At 37.2% G+C, this 16,412-nt stretch overlaps 1 protein-coding gene across 1 annotated transcript in view; it reads right to left on the bottom strand.

Moving 5' to 3' along the window:
- Nucleotides 1-15,800, bottom strand: part of LOC111873395 (ATP-dependent RNA helicase me31b) — a 35,064-nt gene extending 19,264 nt beyond the window's left edge. The window contains exons 1-5 of the mRNA XM_023868065.2: nt 15,628-15,800; nt 9,827-10,068; nt 5,917-5,995; nt 3,986-4,220; nt 2,821-2,964 (exon numbers count right to left, since the gene is read on the bottom strand). Coding sequence (XP_023723833.1) covers nt 2,821-2,964; nt 3,986-4,220; nt 5,917-5,995; nt 9,827-9,903 — 535 coding nt within the window. The 5' untranslated portion in view covers nt 9,904-10,068; nt 15,628-15,800. The remainder of the gene's footprint in view (nt 1-2,820; nt 2,965-3,985; nt 4,221-5,916; nt 5,996-9,826; nt 10,069-15,627) is intronic.
- Between the last annotated feature and the right edge of the window lie 612 nt (nt 15,801-16,412).

The following is a 16,412-nucleotide window of genomic DNA, read 5'->3' as shown; positions in this document are numbered from 1 at the left end:
CCATGCAGATCAGGCATGCTTTATCCAGTTTTTACTTTCGTTTTTAACTGAATTCATGGAATATAACCCATACTTCTGTTTCTTTACATTGTTGACAAGTGCATGTTTGGCACAAATTTTCTATCATGTTTTTACTGCGATTTTATTCTTTCCTCCCACTGACGGAACCGGTTGTCGGTTGTTCATAGGTTGTTTCTACAGATCAAGGTTTGTCCAGTGATTGAGACTAGCTCTTTCTAAGGGGCCCAACTGAGTAGGTTAAACCTTCCCTATACACCTGAAGACGGAGACAGATCCAGTCTCCGAAACGTTGTGGTTTTTTGTCTTTTTTATATACCGGACGATGGGTGAAGTCCAAAATAAGCCAAAAGAAGTACAGTATACACCATCGTCAGAATCCTTTCAAGTCTATCTGAGTAATTAAATAGACAAACAATATTAAGTACATATAAATGTTCAATATTAACAACAGCAGATATGAGACATCATATTACACAAAAGAAATCTGTGTGTTCACAAAGTAATATGGCAACTCTGGTATGCCTCAACATACTGCACAAAATACTGCTATTAGAATACTGCTGGAGTCAGCAATCCACTTCAAGCATCATTCTCTTTGGTTCAATGGGAGAACAAAAACAATCGAACTATAGAATACATGACACATCTGACAAAACTTCTAACATTATGAAATGAATTCCATATGCAGATAATTTCCCCCCAAATTAACTCGAGTTCTTATGTAATTATCTTTGTAAGCAAATTAACATAAATCGGCAATTTCTGAGTGTAAATGAAAGCAAAAGAACCTCATTTTGGTCAGGTACCATTTGATGCAAGGACAGACATGTTTAAGAATGTCACTGATTATCTACAACATGCAACAAATGAAGCCTGAGAAATTAAACCTGACACGATATGAAAAGCATTGAACTAATTTAATAAATATGACCTTGAGGGAATGAAGAGGAATCCCAGAAGCAACATGGTTATACTCATCCTTATCTGACACACTTGCAAATAACCTGCTCTACTACTTGGGAAAGTAGGGGAGTTTACTGAATAAACAGAATGAGACAGGAATCATGTACACGTTCTCAACAGTGTAATTCCTTGTTAAAAAACAAGTTGAAAACGTTGTACAACAAATGTCCTGTGATGTTTAACTTTCAAGATACACATCACTGTCAAATGGTGCAAATGATCAAGCCACAGCTGCCGCAAAGTTACAACAGGTGTTTAAAATGGCCCCCATCCATTTCAAGGCTGACAGCATCACATCACACGAGATTCTCTCACACATGCCTTAACATGCTGGCACTGATCATTCTCACCGGTGCATGGAGCCTTGATATATCTCCTACAATCCTGGGAGGGGCTGCAAAAACATGCTCCTTCAGGTATTCCCATAGGAAGAAGCCCATCAGAATTACACCTAATCAAGGAGACCATGTAACTGACCAGACTTCCAAACCACCATCATGGATGTTACATTCAACCACCGCTGTACATCTTCCCCACAGTGCAGTGGGGCTCCACTGTGCTGAAATCACAACCTCCACCTCACAGCTAGAGGCACACCTTCAGTAGCCTAGGTAGAACAGTTTCCAGTCAAATGTAAAGCACACTTCTTCTGTCCACAGAATGTTACACTTCACATCTCTTGCAGACACTGCTCCAATGGTTAAAACACACTGGTGTGTACATCACATTGACCAGAAAAACACAACATGTATTCCTATGCAGCAATACCAGCTTGACTGTTATAGGTACTGAGCGTTAAGTGTATGTTGCAGTAGTCGTCTTGGGTCTGTTCCATGATCATTCAGTTGCAACTGCCCCATGTGCACTGTGCATCTTGAGTACGCTTAACAATGCACTGTGTACCATCATGACAAGTAATGCTGCTACAAAATATGTTACTAACCTGTCTGATGGTGACATACAATTCAAAAACTAAGTGTACCAGAATATATTATATAGAAGTTTTTTCTTTTTAATCTTTTTATATTTGACATTTTTCTTTCTGAGAGACCATCTTCAGAAGGATATATGAATACAAGCAAAAACTAGTACTACAATGTAATTTCTGCTTGTATTGATATATCCTTCCGAAGATGGTCTCTCACACCGAAACATATCAAGGATGGGGGGAGGGGGGAACTAAAATCACACTGGACAGAGTTGATAACCTTTTTTAATATTACTAGTGTGACAGACCAGGATGAACCAAATCAAATCCAAGAACATAAGTTGTTATACATTTTGGACTTGTTTCTTTTTAACAAGGAATCGTACTACGGAAAATTTGTGTGCTAATTTCATTTCACCCTATATATTTAAATTAAAACACAAATAAAAATGTATATGCTCTTATATAGGGAACACAAAATATATCCAACTTAGAAATGTACTACAGGAGTACTATATAAGAAACATTTATGTTTCTGTCAAGAACACTTAAGTATAAACCATGGATCAAGTAATGCTATCAAATCCCATATGCCAAGTTTTTTTAGACAAGGCCTCTGGGTGGGACTTGACAAGAAATGTGAACCACGGTGGTAGCTGCAGCTCCAGTGGGAGGGTGACACACCTAACTACAGCATATGATTAATCCATATATGCCTACAATCATTATCTCTGTTATCAAACTTGTCCAAATACACAGTGTGTCAGGAAACATGACAATTGTACTGTGTATTCCATTGAGAACAGTCAGAACTAAAAATAGACTAGTCTTGAGACACAATTCCAACTTACTCTCTCATAAAATTTTAATTTATTCTATACCTTCCATTATTTATTAAATTTAATTACCTTTCTGATAAATCCTCATAATGTCATCTCTAAGATTGGTTCCACCAGTGGTGACCATGACTTTGATGTCCATATGTTTCGCGAGTTCTATGCAGATCTGACTAGTCTGAAGTGCCAGTTCTCGTGTTGGCACAATCACAAGTGCTGCAATATCATACAGAACTATTAACTACTGGGAAAGACCTTTTTTTTTTTTTTCATTAAATTTCAAGCCAAATTGCTCTAAATGTCAAAGTTTAAATTGTCATTTAACAGAGGAAATGCTGGGGAATCCAACATTTAACTCATCATTTCAATATATCATTAAAAATTAATGTGTTAAGTCCTCATATATCAATCAAATAATTTCACTAATAACAGACCGTTAAGTAAAATCTGCAATATTTGACTGCTCATTAAGTTTTCCTAACCATCTGATCTGTTTACATATTGTAAAATTAACACAATCAGTACAGTACCTGCTGAGTAAGCCATGCCTACACTACACCTCATGAGACAAAATACCTTTTAAAGGCTGTAACCTATGGGAAAAGGCTTTCAGGCCACACAATACAAATCCTTCAAAAGATATTACTACTATTCCATAAACATTACAAAATTTCCTTTGCACTACCTTAGGAGGAGAAAATTCCACTACATGGCATCCAGCATTTAAGAGGTTATTAACTCGTACATATACAACACTGATATATAGTAAGATAACACAGGTATTGTGTTCACAAATACTTTGATAATAAAAGAACTACAATTGTACTGGGTACATGCATGATGGGACTACATATAAAAATACGAGGTTATGCTCCAAGAATACCAATGACCCATAAGAGGTATATAAAAAAATAAAGAAAACTCCATGGCTTTTAGTCCACAAGTGGAGTAAAGAGCGGCGGGCTCATAAGGCTGACAACATTACTGCCATCTTTGAGCCGATTGTCTAGATAGTGTGGGAACCTCAACGTCTCACAACCCTATGGGCCTTCACGGCCTGGTACAGGGATAGCTTTACTTTTTTTTTACTTTAAGAGCGAATGCATACAAGCTATAGCAAATACAGCACACAGGACAATTTGTGTAGCATGTACACAAAATTTGTATCACTTCACAGGTAAGGAAACAGCAATGCATAAATGTTGACAACATTTAGTAAACAAAAACAATAATTCACCTTGAATACAATCCTTCTTCGGATCTACTTGTTCAAGTACGGGAATGGAGTATGCACCAGTCTTGCCGGTTCCATTTTTGGCACGTGCTAGAACATCCTTCCCGGATAAAGCAATGGGAATGCTGGCTTCCTGAATGGGAGACGGCTTCTCCCAGCCTTTTTCAAATATCCCCATTAACAATTCACGTTTTAAACAGAACTCCTCAAATTCATTGCCTCTGGTGTCTGTCACATCCTAAATTAAACAAACAAACACTGTATAAATCTTCTGGAATAATTTTACATTGCAGACACAGCAAAACTTTTAACTTTGATGGCAGTTATAAAGTTAAGACATGTCATTATACATTGAGTTATACACTGATCATCATCAGCACACATATACACTAAGAATTATTAATGAATTTTCCTTTTGAAAATTCCATGATTTGCTTCTGAAGTCAATTAAGAAGTCTATTATTTACATTCTTCATCCAATATTAAGACAAATAAATCAAGAATGTGATCGATGCAACATGTAGAACACATGAGACAGGTTTGCCAGCTTTGAATACAAACTGATGACCTAAAATTAGAGGCTCTGAAATTCTCTGCAACTCTGAAGGTTATAACCATATGCAGAACCCTTTCTTTCAACATGATCAACTAACATCAATGCTGAACCATGCCACTCATATCATAGTTCAGAGCTCTTGCAAAGCAACATTTCAAACCCCATCTGAAGTGCAGAGCCATCTAACAAATCACTTATGAATTTCAGTCTTTGTTTTTTAAAATTGTATTTCATATTGAAGCGGCATTTCAAAGTTTGCGTATATCTGCGGCAGTATTCACTTGTACCAAAATATCCAGCTTCTCTTTACACAATGCACACAGTCACTTCCCAAATAAGTACAAGGAGATCAAACATTGTCCTTACTGGATTTTTAACGAGGCCAATACAAATTCTACAGATAAAATTACAAAGAGCATAAATCAGTTTCACTGCACATCATATTACCTCTGAATTATCGAAGTGTTGGGCTAGCACATTTACAGTCACTGGAATATTTGGGCCCTGTCAGCGACTCATTTCTTTGAAGTATTAATGGGAACAGCAGTATTACACAGATTTTTACCCTTCACACATAAGATATGAAGCCGATTCAATGTTGGTCCTAACAGTTTTCTAAAAGATGCAGACACCAAAACAATAAAACTCTGTAGCAGATAATGGAAACAATACTCCTACTCTGTGATTAGGGGCAGCACAAGATGGTGTAGGACCGTCGCTCAAGTGCAAAAAGCAGCACTGCCATCAACGTTCTAGTGAAAGAAAGACCTTATCATGTACCAGCATGCATGAATGGTGCAACATGTTCTCTGAAGATCATGAACCACATGCTCACATTCAGCCGACCACTATTATGTAGCCAAGCTTTCTTCGCCTTACAAAAGTTTATTTGGGGGGGGGGCAAAGTAAAGGGTGTGAAACTACACCCAAAATGTTGCTGTTCACTTAGTGGTTCAGAATAAAAGGCCTTGGAAACTGTCACAGAAGACTGTACTACTTAATGTGAGTATGCATAAGTGGAAAATTTTACAGTAATTATACTGGCTACCTTGGTCTGAGAGATCACGAACCACTCTCCTTATATTTCAGATGGCCCACAGTGATTTTAATTTGTCTGGACCACTGACAGAGCATCTAGGACAGATACTCAACATGGATGATGATTTCAGGTTGGGTGTCCTGAACTGGCTACATTTTTTGTATGCTTCGAACATCAGTAAGATGCCACAGTGAGGGCAAANGGGGGGGGGGGACTTCAAGTATGGGGCAACTTTGGACCACCCCATAAAACCTGTAAAGTTATTCTTATTTTCTTAACTCGCTCACTCACTCATTCAAGTAAGTACTAGAAGCCGAATGCATGTAACTGTGAACTCACACTTGTCTGCACCCTCCTGTCTTTTGGTGGTATTTTCAGCTTCGCTTTCCACCCAATGTCATCTATTTTATCAACGCCACTGGAGGGGGAAAAAAGTCAATCTGTTAGTCATTAATATTTGGGAACAGGAAAAAGTTAACACAATAATAATAAATAGCTATTTAAAAAAAAGTGAAAATAAAGAGCAATATGTGTTTCAATTAAAATAGAAGTACTGGGAAGGACACAGAATATTGTTCCGCATGTTTAAGATAAAATATTTCTATTGTAAAGTATATACAATTTTAGTATGTTATATAATTGGAATGTGTTCAAAAATGAAAACCTTAAATTAAACTAAGTATGTTTCCCTCTTGATATTTCTCTCAGCACATCCACTGCACAGAAAATAAAATTTTAACAGCATATACATAGTACAAACTTAACAATTATCTTTGGTATGAGGAATCATAAATGACACAAGCCTATGATCAAGCCTTTCTTTATAATAAATTAACATTAAACATACATGCATATATTCACTGTCAGGTTGTGATAAACTGGCGAGATGTAAAAACTGCAGGCCTACTAAATGAATAAACAATAAGTATTAAGGGTTCTATGTTCACTGTCATTATAAGCTCTAAAAAGAAAATTAAATATAAATTGTATAATGTAACTTTGAAGTCATGCTGTAATAGAGCACAACATTAAAATAAAACAAATCTGGGTTTAATGCTATCTAAACTCAACAGCCTATGTGCATTAACTGAAAACTGATCCTGATATCTCAACTGAACATCACTCAACATCACTACAAATGTGCATACTATGGAAATTTAGTATGCCATTCCTTGTGAAGCTTGCTTCATCAGCCAAATGTGTGCAGCTGCTAAAGAAGAGACCTTCCCCAGAATGTCAACGGAATCACTGGAAATATTCTTGGATTTGGAGAATATGAAGCAGACTCACAGTTCATGCCCATTGAAAATCATACAGGCATTCTCCTATACATGTCAATGTATGCACACTTCCACATCAACTGTTTGTGCACTTCCTTGTCTTCCATGGTATGCACGGGTTTGGTAGTACACCGAGCAAACCTCTCAACATACAATGTTATAGCTACCATACCATCATGGACTTTATTGAGAAGTATTGCACATGTGTGTACGTGGTGCATTGAAGTTCTAAGGTCTCCGATTTTTTCCTCACACAATAATAATACAAAAAATTTGAAACTTCTGTCACTTTTCAACGTAATCTCCCTGCAGCCATACACATTTTTTACATCGATGCCATGATTCCATGGCTGCTGCGAACGCTTCTGTCGGGGTCTGTTTTGACCACTGGAAAATCGCTGATGCAATAGCGGCATGACTAGTGAATCTGTGACCACAGAGAGCGTCTTTCAGCATTGGGAAAAGACAAAAATCGCTAGGAGTCAGGTCAGGCAAGTAGGAAACATGAGAAACCACTTCAAGGTTGTTTTCACGAAGAAACTGCTGTGTCACGTACACCTGCATTGTCCTGGTGAAAGAGCACATGTGCAGCCTCTTCTGGCTGTTTTTCTCACAGTGCTGGAAGGAGCTTGTTCTTCAAAACATCTTGGTAGGATGCACCTGTCACCATAGTGCCCTTTGGAACGTAATGAGTAAGGATTACACCATCGCTGTCCCATGGCCACCATCGTTTCAGCACTGGCGCTTACCCAAAATTTTTTTGGTGGTGGTGAGTCTGTGTGCTTCCATTGAGCTGACTGGCGCATCGTTTTAGGATTGAAAAACGGCATCCACGTCTCATCCATTGTCACAATTGATGAAAAAAAAAAAGTCCCATTAATGCCTTCATCATGTGTCAACATCGCCTGGCAAATTGCCACACGTGCATCCTTGTGGTCGTCTGTCAGCATCCGTGGCACCCACCTGGGGGACACTTTCCGCATTCGCAGGTCTTCAACTCATTATCACAGTGAACATAACAATGCATGTGGACCAGCTGTAGCCACTTCATGTACAGCAAAGGACACAGAGAGGGGACAATTAAAGTTTGCCCCCCACTCTCACTGGCTTCTACACAAAAATACATGAACCTGATTTTTTTGCCATTTACAGCATTTGCAGCCTGATAAGACAACATTCAGGAAGAGTGGAATGAACAATATCCACAACTTACATGAACTGGCACTGGGGATTCCTGATGCTACTGATCAATCTTCAATGAAACAAAGATCAAATGTAAGGATTTGGGCCAAAATCAAGTGAATGTCTAACTGGACAAACATGTGTGATAGTGAATCATCTCGACTGAACCAGGTATGCTACCTTCCTTAAAAGAACACTTCCTCTTCTACTCAAGAATGTACCTTTTAACATTTACAAGGGCATGTGACTTCAGCATGACAATGACTGTCCTCTTTTCATATGTAATTTGATCATGTCAGTTTTTTGGGCACATGATGAACCATGCAGGCCCACTCCTATTCTTCACGTTTTCCTGGTATGAACCCACATCACTTCATATGCGACGCATCAAAGAAAATGCTTATACTATAGAAGTACACCACAATCATATGATCAACTGCATACTGGTTTGTGTCAGGGACACTGTCTGAAAACACTGTGAAGCACACATGCAAGTCCCTACTATTTGAGCAGATATTTATATTAAATGTAGTGTAAAATGAAAATAAAGAGCTCATAACTTCAGAATTCTTTATTTAATTAAATTAAAGAGTAATACATAAACATGTTTAATGTAAATAACCATATGTATACATGGCCAATTATTTAACTTTCCTAAAAAGTGGCAAAACTCATCAATAAACATAATGAATTGAACAATTCATTTACATTTTCTTCTCCAAGTTACCTCCCCAAAAATCCTCTAAGTCTGGCCATAAATCACACCACACATGAGTAAAAGGGGAAATTATGTAGTCTTGATTAAAAATGCCTGGCATAACCTAGCAACCTGTACTGGTTCAACCATTAAAGCTAATTATATGACCATTACAGGGTTAATGCTCAAACTCACATTTTTCCAAAAAGTTTTTGAAAGGATTTGTATACAAACTCTTCAAAATCCAACAAAGTGTTTCAGATTTGAAAGAAATGACACATACTGCTCTGTCTATAGAATGCTTTAAAGATAAATATCATGGTATGTGAAAGGGAACTAATCCTTACACTTGGCCATATTTTGATGAGGAAGACTGAAGGTGCATGAACATCTTATATCAGATATCAGATTCTGGGATTGATATCACATAGTTTGGTAAATTTGTACCAACTATCTGAGAGAACCTGCTGCTTTAGTCTTCTACCCCAAGGATATGGCAATGGGTTGATTCAAAACATTGGTACCTGTTTACCAAACTACAGTACCACAGCTCAGAAGACCTTCAGTCACTGTGTAACTGATACTCAAACTTGAAGTTATTGAAAAGTACTCATAAATCTAAAATAAGCTTGGTTAAAAAACTAAATGGGTACTGTTCTATAAATTTTCTAATGAAGAATAAAAACTTATACTCATTTTAGTTTACTGTGAGTCTTCAAATTGGTTTCATTAAGATCATTACGTTTTTACAGCTGCTGTAATTACACATGTGCTAGGATTAAGAATACAGGAAGACTGCCCCGTCAAAAGTACATACCACAGATCAGAATTGCAAAGTTCATTTATTATTCAAATGCTGGGGAATCCAACATTGCAATCATCATTTCTATGGAACAACTGAACACTTTTATACAGAACAATATTATTATTACTGCTTTAAATTCGGAAGAATATAACACTGTCAGGCCTTAGTTTATACATACAGTACCGTGGATAACTTTCACAAGTGAGAATAGCTTACACAGCACAGAAAACTAAGATGACATATACCAATATTTTGCATATTTAAGTGAGGGAAATCACAACTTACCCCTTTTGACTGCTGATACTGTTCAGTCCTGGCATAACTGCCACATGATTTGAATTAATGTGTGTTTCTGTCATCATGGTTATGCTGGGCCAAGAATGGCCAAAAGCTTGTATCTATGATAGTTAATAGTTCACGTATTCACTTTCACCACTTGTTTAAAGGGCACTGGAATAACCACGGTGGTTCTGTAGCACTACTAAGCACTGTATGAAAACTGTTGGAACTTGGCAACAGGCTAAATCCTGAAATAGAAACATGCAACATTCAATTTCACATACATATAATACAGTGAAGTACAGAAATATAAAATTTATCAGCATTATATTGACAACTCTTGTACAACATATATACAAGTAAAACACATGTTTATAGCCATAAATTCTTGGTAGCTATCTACACACAAAGAAAGCTGTTTGTCCAGTTGCTAACAAAATATTCCAAAAGTGTAGAACATCTATTAAAAAAAATGTACATACCAAAACACTTCTGGCATAGCTGATCCCTTTTAATTAACAAAAGCACCATAGCAATTAGGAAATAATATGTGTACTGGACATAAAATATCTTTGTTTCTCTAAAACTTTTGTACAAAACATAATCTGTTCTCATGTTCTTACATGATCATGGATAGAAAAGTGAAGCTAACTGGATGTATTTTTGCAATTTTTCATTGCAAACATATCAAGTTACTTCCAGTGAATTACCATTAAATTCACCTTCTCAAAAGAGAACGATGCGACATCACATTTTCTTTCTTTTTGCAACTGCAGCATTACATGGAGATCCCTTCATGCAGTATAGACTATTGCCTTGTCATAATCAAATAATAGGAAGGAAATCTGAGGCACAGACAGATTTTATGGTACCTACTGTTGCAAGAACTAATCACAGTTTGGCTTCTTTTTTTGGTATTTCATTAAATATTCTCAGCAATAACTGTTTAGAAATGAATGCAGAACTTAATCTCATATATAGAAAGGTCTCACAGTGCACCATAAATTAGTCAGCCAGTCCAAAGCAAACGTCATAATCTCCTTGCGTGAACTCTTTCCCCACATTTGGACCTGCTGTACAACTGACAAGCCCACAGGCCAAAAAAACTTGAACTGCTGACATCATGAAATTTATGCTCAAATCTTCCCTTTACTTTTCACATGGGTAGCATGCATGAAGCCCCTTTAATGGGTAACTTTCACATGGCATTTTGAAACAAGACGCAACAAAACTGATGGAATAACATGATTAGGAGGGGCTTGGGATTACAGTCAGCAGGCATGACATAAGCACACTTCACAGTAGCTGTTTAAAGATTATTTGGGTGGGGGGATACTGAAGACAAATTGCAATACATATAGCCTATTGGCCTGCTGACTATGCCATAAGTCCAAACATGCAAAATGTATGTCCCTCCTGCTGAACTGCTCATGCAATCTGCAGTAAACTTGCATATTATTTCCCTGTACATTCTACTGCATGCACTAATCTCTTGTATGCTGTGAAATTTTGGGAGATTCAGTGACATCTGATTTGAGCTTCATGTATATGCCTGCATGGGCGTAACACAATTCAAATTTAAACTTTCCTTACATTTGGTGTAATCCCCCATCCACTTTCACTCCATTCAGTAGTGCCAGAGACAGGTGTATTAGAAAGTGCCCAGACTAGGTCAAAAAAGAAATGCTAGCTTAAATTACACAATTTTGACTACCATTTCCTTCAAAATAGTCTCCTTGGGAACGTATACAGCTATCCCATAATTTTTCCACACTTCAAAAGCACCATGGAAATCATTTTCCTTAAAGCTGTAAAGTACCATTTGCAATTCCCTTGGGATGTCAGACACTATTTCAAAATGTCATCACCTCAGTTTCATTTTCAATTTGGGAAACAAAGCAAACTCACAGGGGACTAAGTCCAGCAAGTAGGGAGGATGAGGAACGATAACCATATTGTTGTTAGTCACAAACTCTGTTGTTTGCAGGAACGTGTGGGCGGGTTCACTGTCAAGGGTTTCGGAGGTGGACTTACTGAGCTTCATGCAAAACTTGATGCAGACATGTTGCTCGATTTTGCCATCCATTGCAGATAAAATGAAACACAAAGTCAAAAAAGCACTCATGAAAGAACAATGCATGTTCATAGAGAAGTGTCACGTGGCAGACTGATGCAATAGGCTTTCAGAAGTGTGACCTTGGCCTTCCTTCTCATCTTCTTTCACTGAGGCTGTTACAACAATAACAGTCCAGGAACCTTCTGACACCACTTCATACAGATGGGTATGTTCTCTCCCATATGCATTTAATTTGAGCAAAGGACACAATAACTTTACAGATGAAGTTTCAAAATTTATAAGTTAACTATCTGTGAGCTGGGCAAGAAAGAGTAAATGACATCATGGGGAGTAAAATCCAATATATTTTTTTAATATTCTTCTGCGGACGAGATGCCTCATAGTTTAGTACGCAGGTTCAACATGGTATAGAACCCCACTGCCTCCATCATGTGCCATGAAGATGGAGGAGGCAGGTTTCCTTGAATTACGTACCATAGTACACAGCATACATGAGGGTTATTCAGAAAGTAACCTCCAAGATGTTAACAAAACAAAGAAAAAAATGATATACAAAAATATGTACATATTTAAGCTACTTCTCAAAATGGCCACACCACAGCTCAAGTGGTTAGTCGCTGGCTTCCCACCGTGGCGGCCCGGGTTCGATCCCAGGTCTGGTCAAGTGGGATTTGTGGTGGACAAAGTGGCACTGGGGCAGGTTTTCTCAGAGTACTTCGGTTTCCCCTGCCAATCTTCATTCCACCAATTGCTCCACAATCACCCTCACCTATCATCTGGGGCTGATACAATAGGCCAGAAGTGGCCACAGTACAAGGGACTTAGTGCCACCCCACTAGCAATAAAAAAAATACTTCTCAAAGTAGTCACTGCCGGAACTGAGACACTTGTATCAGGGAACAAGTTTTTATACGTTATATTTTAGCGTCCTGTTGCACTGACTTAAGTCCATGATTTATTTCAACCGTCTTCCAGTGCATACACTCATCTATCTCCTCCTCTCACTCGCACCACATGTTTCGGCACAAACGTGCCATCTTCAGGTGCTCATTCGATTTACGCTAAACTAGTTCATTGCATGCCTTGTCGTCTTCATATTAAAATAAGTAAAACATATATTTATCATATATATTGATAAATGTTAAATGTTAAAAATATTAAAACTGTACAGGATTTTTCATCTCTACGTCGTATCTCACTACGCGAGTCACACCTGTCCTCTTCTGTTGGAGCACTCTTTCACTATCGTGTGTGTATTGTGCTTTGTGTTGTGTCTTGCTCCTGTGACTGCGTGTGTGAAATCTGTGGAAATTCCAATGAAAGATCTCAAATTGTGAAGCACAGTGTTTCACAAATTCGTTCGTCAACACTGTGAACAAGATCATCACTCGGCACAGATGACCAACCACTTCGCTCTTCATTGTGACCATCTGTTCGCTGATCTCTGAACATTCTACATTGTCTTACAATTCCCTGACTCATTACATTTTGGTTGTAAACTGCCACACATAATTTGTAATGGATTTCCATAGTGCTCATGTTTTTAGCATGAAGAAAGTGAATAACAGTGGTAATTCTGCAGCTGGTGGGATTATCAACCCCAGAACACATCATTAACTCACTCTGTAGAGACAAGAATAAACACTAAGTGACCAATTACGTGATGGTTCACAAGGCAATGAGACATGTGACACTACATCACATACACAAGCTCTCCCTTGCTCATACAGTTGCCTAAAACAAATGAAGACTGCTTTCCAAACAGCTTTTCTATCCTGAAAGGTTATCTTCCCTTTTAGACGGTAAAGAATCAATATGATATCCATTTCATATCCATATCATGCCTTCATTATCTGGGGTTTATGATAAATTACAATATATGAACAAAGTGCTTTCCATTGTTCTGGTATAAATACTTATCTTCTTTCAAGGAAACTAAAGATTAAAAATATATCATCCACTGTTAATTCAACAATTATTCATTTCTGAAAGTGGAAAACATTCTCCAAGATAAACAACTGAAACTGAAGAAAGTTTGAGAACAAACAGAAACTGAGATATACAGTGTTTTCAGTTTTGGGTAAAGTATCTCATATCCTGTATATGTTTGAAGCCTGAGGTGGTCCACAACTTTCACTAGTTACTATTTTCTCCAACTCAGTCTTTTAAATGTTATTTAAACAGACAGATCTGAGACATTTTGTAGTCTGCACCTGAAATTTGCTCTCATAAATGCAGTACACTCATTTTCTTCAAAGCTGGTATGAAATTTCATTACATTTTAATACAATAAATATATTGCTCACATCTCTCCACTATTCCCGTCACAATACATAAATGCATGGACTGCATCTTGCACCCCCACCTCCCCAATCACAATAAAAATTGTGGTGCATACCTTACAGACTTATCTGTACTCTGTACTGCTGACTGGTCAGGGTGCAGTGATGGATGACAATGGAGCAAAAGTGAAATTACAATTAGCAGAAATTCAGAGCAAAGTCTGATCCAATATCACTTTGTCCACCATGAATCTTAATTAAGTCACCTAGCACTGAACTCAAACTAGCTTAAGTTTGGCTGGATTTGGCTATGCAACAGTTTCTAATACCTAACCACCTACCCCACCGCAAAGCCTCTAAGTATATAACATGTGCATTACATATTTATACAAATTTCCAACATCCCATTTGCTAATATTCACAAGACCACAAAATCAGTACATTTAGTCTTAAGCAATAAGCTCAACTAATGCAACCCTCACAAATATGGAATTCCACTATGGACTACATACTGAACAAAATATAAAAGCCAACCATTTCACAAGCATCATACCTATACATACACACAGAGGTACAAGTAATGGATATACTTCACAGTCTACTTCAAAATCCTAGTCAAGAGTAGGCTTAAATTTTCAATAATCCTGGAGGACCGACTTATTATTCCTTTAATAACCTACACTTTACACTGCCCCATTAACCAAAAAATATATCCTAGCTAACATTTTAAAATAAGATATCCTCCTAAATAATAATATATTGCATTCAGACACTGAAAACTCTTGGGATTCGGCAACTGATTCATTAAACGAAATGCATGAACCAACTACAAACCTCACTTAACATCACTTTCACAAACACATTACTAATCTACATGTGGTTCCGTCTTAAGCTATTGGAATACAACGAAATTCCCATTAACAATACTGAAGCCAAGCAAATCTTCCAAACGATAGTCTTTTACGCAAAGAAAACCGATGTTCATGAACATCTTGTACATTCCGCTTTCAATATCAATTTTCCACAAGTTTCGTGCATATCAAAATTGTTCCAATTACATTATATACACATACAAAACTTTTCTCGAGTCATTCAAAATAGATTAGACGTTATACACCAAAACGGCCAATGACTATCCAACTAATTCAGTTCAATAGTATACAGTATTATGTGCCACGGAAAACTGATACAAATTCATCTTCCGTTACAGCACGAACGTCAACATTTCAAAATAGTTCAGACGGGAACAGACATGCCAGTATTAAATTCATTCCCTTATTCAAATTCATCTCATTAACTTCAATGTTTAAAATAAGTATAACTTTAAACGATGATGTTGGATTTATACTAAAGAAAGAATTAACGCAAAGATGGCGACCCACGTCAAATTCATGAAGTATTCGTTAAGTAGGACTGGAAATAAATATAACTATGAAAAGCGACTTTACCTGTAGACGTAATCCAGTACAGATACAAGTACTGAGATATCATGTAATGTAATATAACACCCTGCAACTGATCATCCACCGTCTGCAACATATGTTCGTTACCTGACTTACTAGAGAAGACTCTTATGCAGCTAGAACGACAAAGTATTTTTACGCCATCTGAACAGCAGTATACGTTATGAGTTCGCACCAAAGATGTCGTTATTTTGGATCCCACAATCACTAGGTTATATTTAAAATATTTGAAAACTCAAAACATTATCATAATAAACCAAAAACCTTCTCAGATCGTTCTATTATATATGTGAATTATAACAAATGTAATATGAAAGTAACTTCCATGCACTTAGCCACAAAAGTATTACTTTGCGACTCCAATATTATCATGTCTATGTATTACGACGCATGTAAACATTTACACACCTTAATAATTAAGAAATCTCACGAACTCGTATCACACAGTTTTGAATTTTACATTTTCTAAAAACGAGGGGTTCAAATACATTTAATAACTTTCAATTTTTAATTAACCAAAATAAATTTTTCCTTTTCGGTCCAGTAATCAGAATAGCCAACATGAAAATGCCACCATGAAACCTTAGCCTGTCTCTGTCTCTCTCTTTACACACTGCAGCATAGTCTATACCCTCTGGTCACACCGTGTACTTCAGTTGAACATTATAGATGGCAGGTCAAGTTCAAACTCAATGAAAACTACGTCATAATACTTAGATTTTCCACAGTGGCAGCACAGTTTTTGCAGAGAGGAGCGAATCAATGCTGCG

Source organism: Cryptotermes secundus, unplaced genomic scaffold (assembly GCF_002891405.2).
Source record: "Cryptotermes secundus unplaced genomic scaffold, Csec_1.0 scaffold22, whole genome shotgun sequence".
Lineage (NCBI taxonomy): Eukaryota > Metazoa > Arthropoda > Insecta > Blattodea > Kalotermitidae > Cryptotermes > Cryptotermes secundus.
The sequence above is the reverse complement of the archived record's forward strand: the minus strand, read 5'-3'. Positions and strand labels throughout refer to the sequence as shown.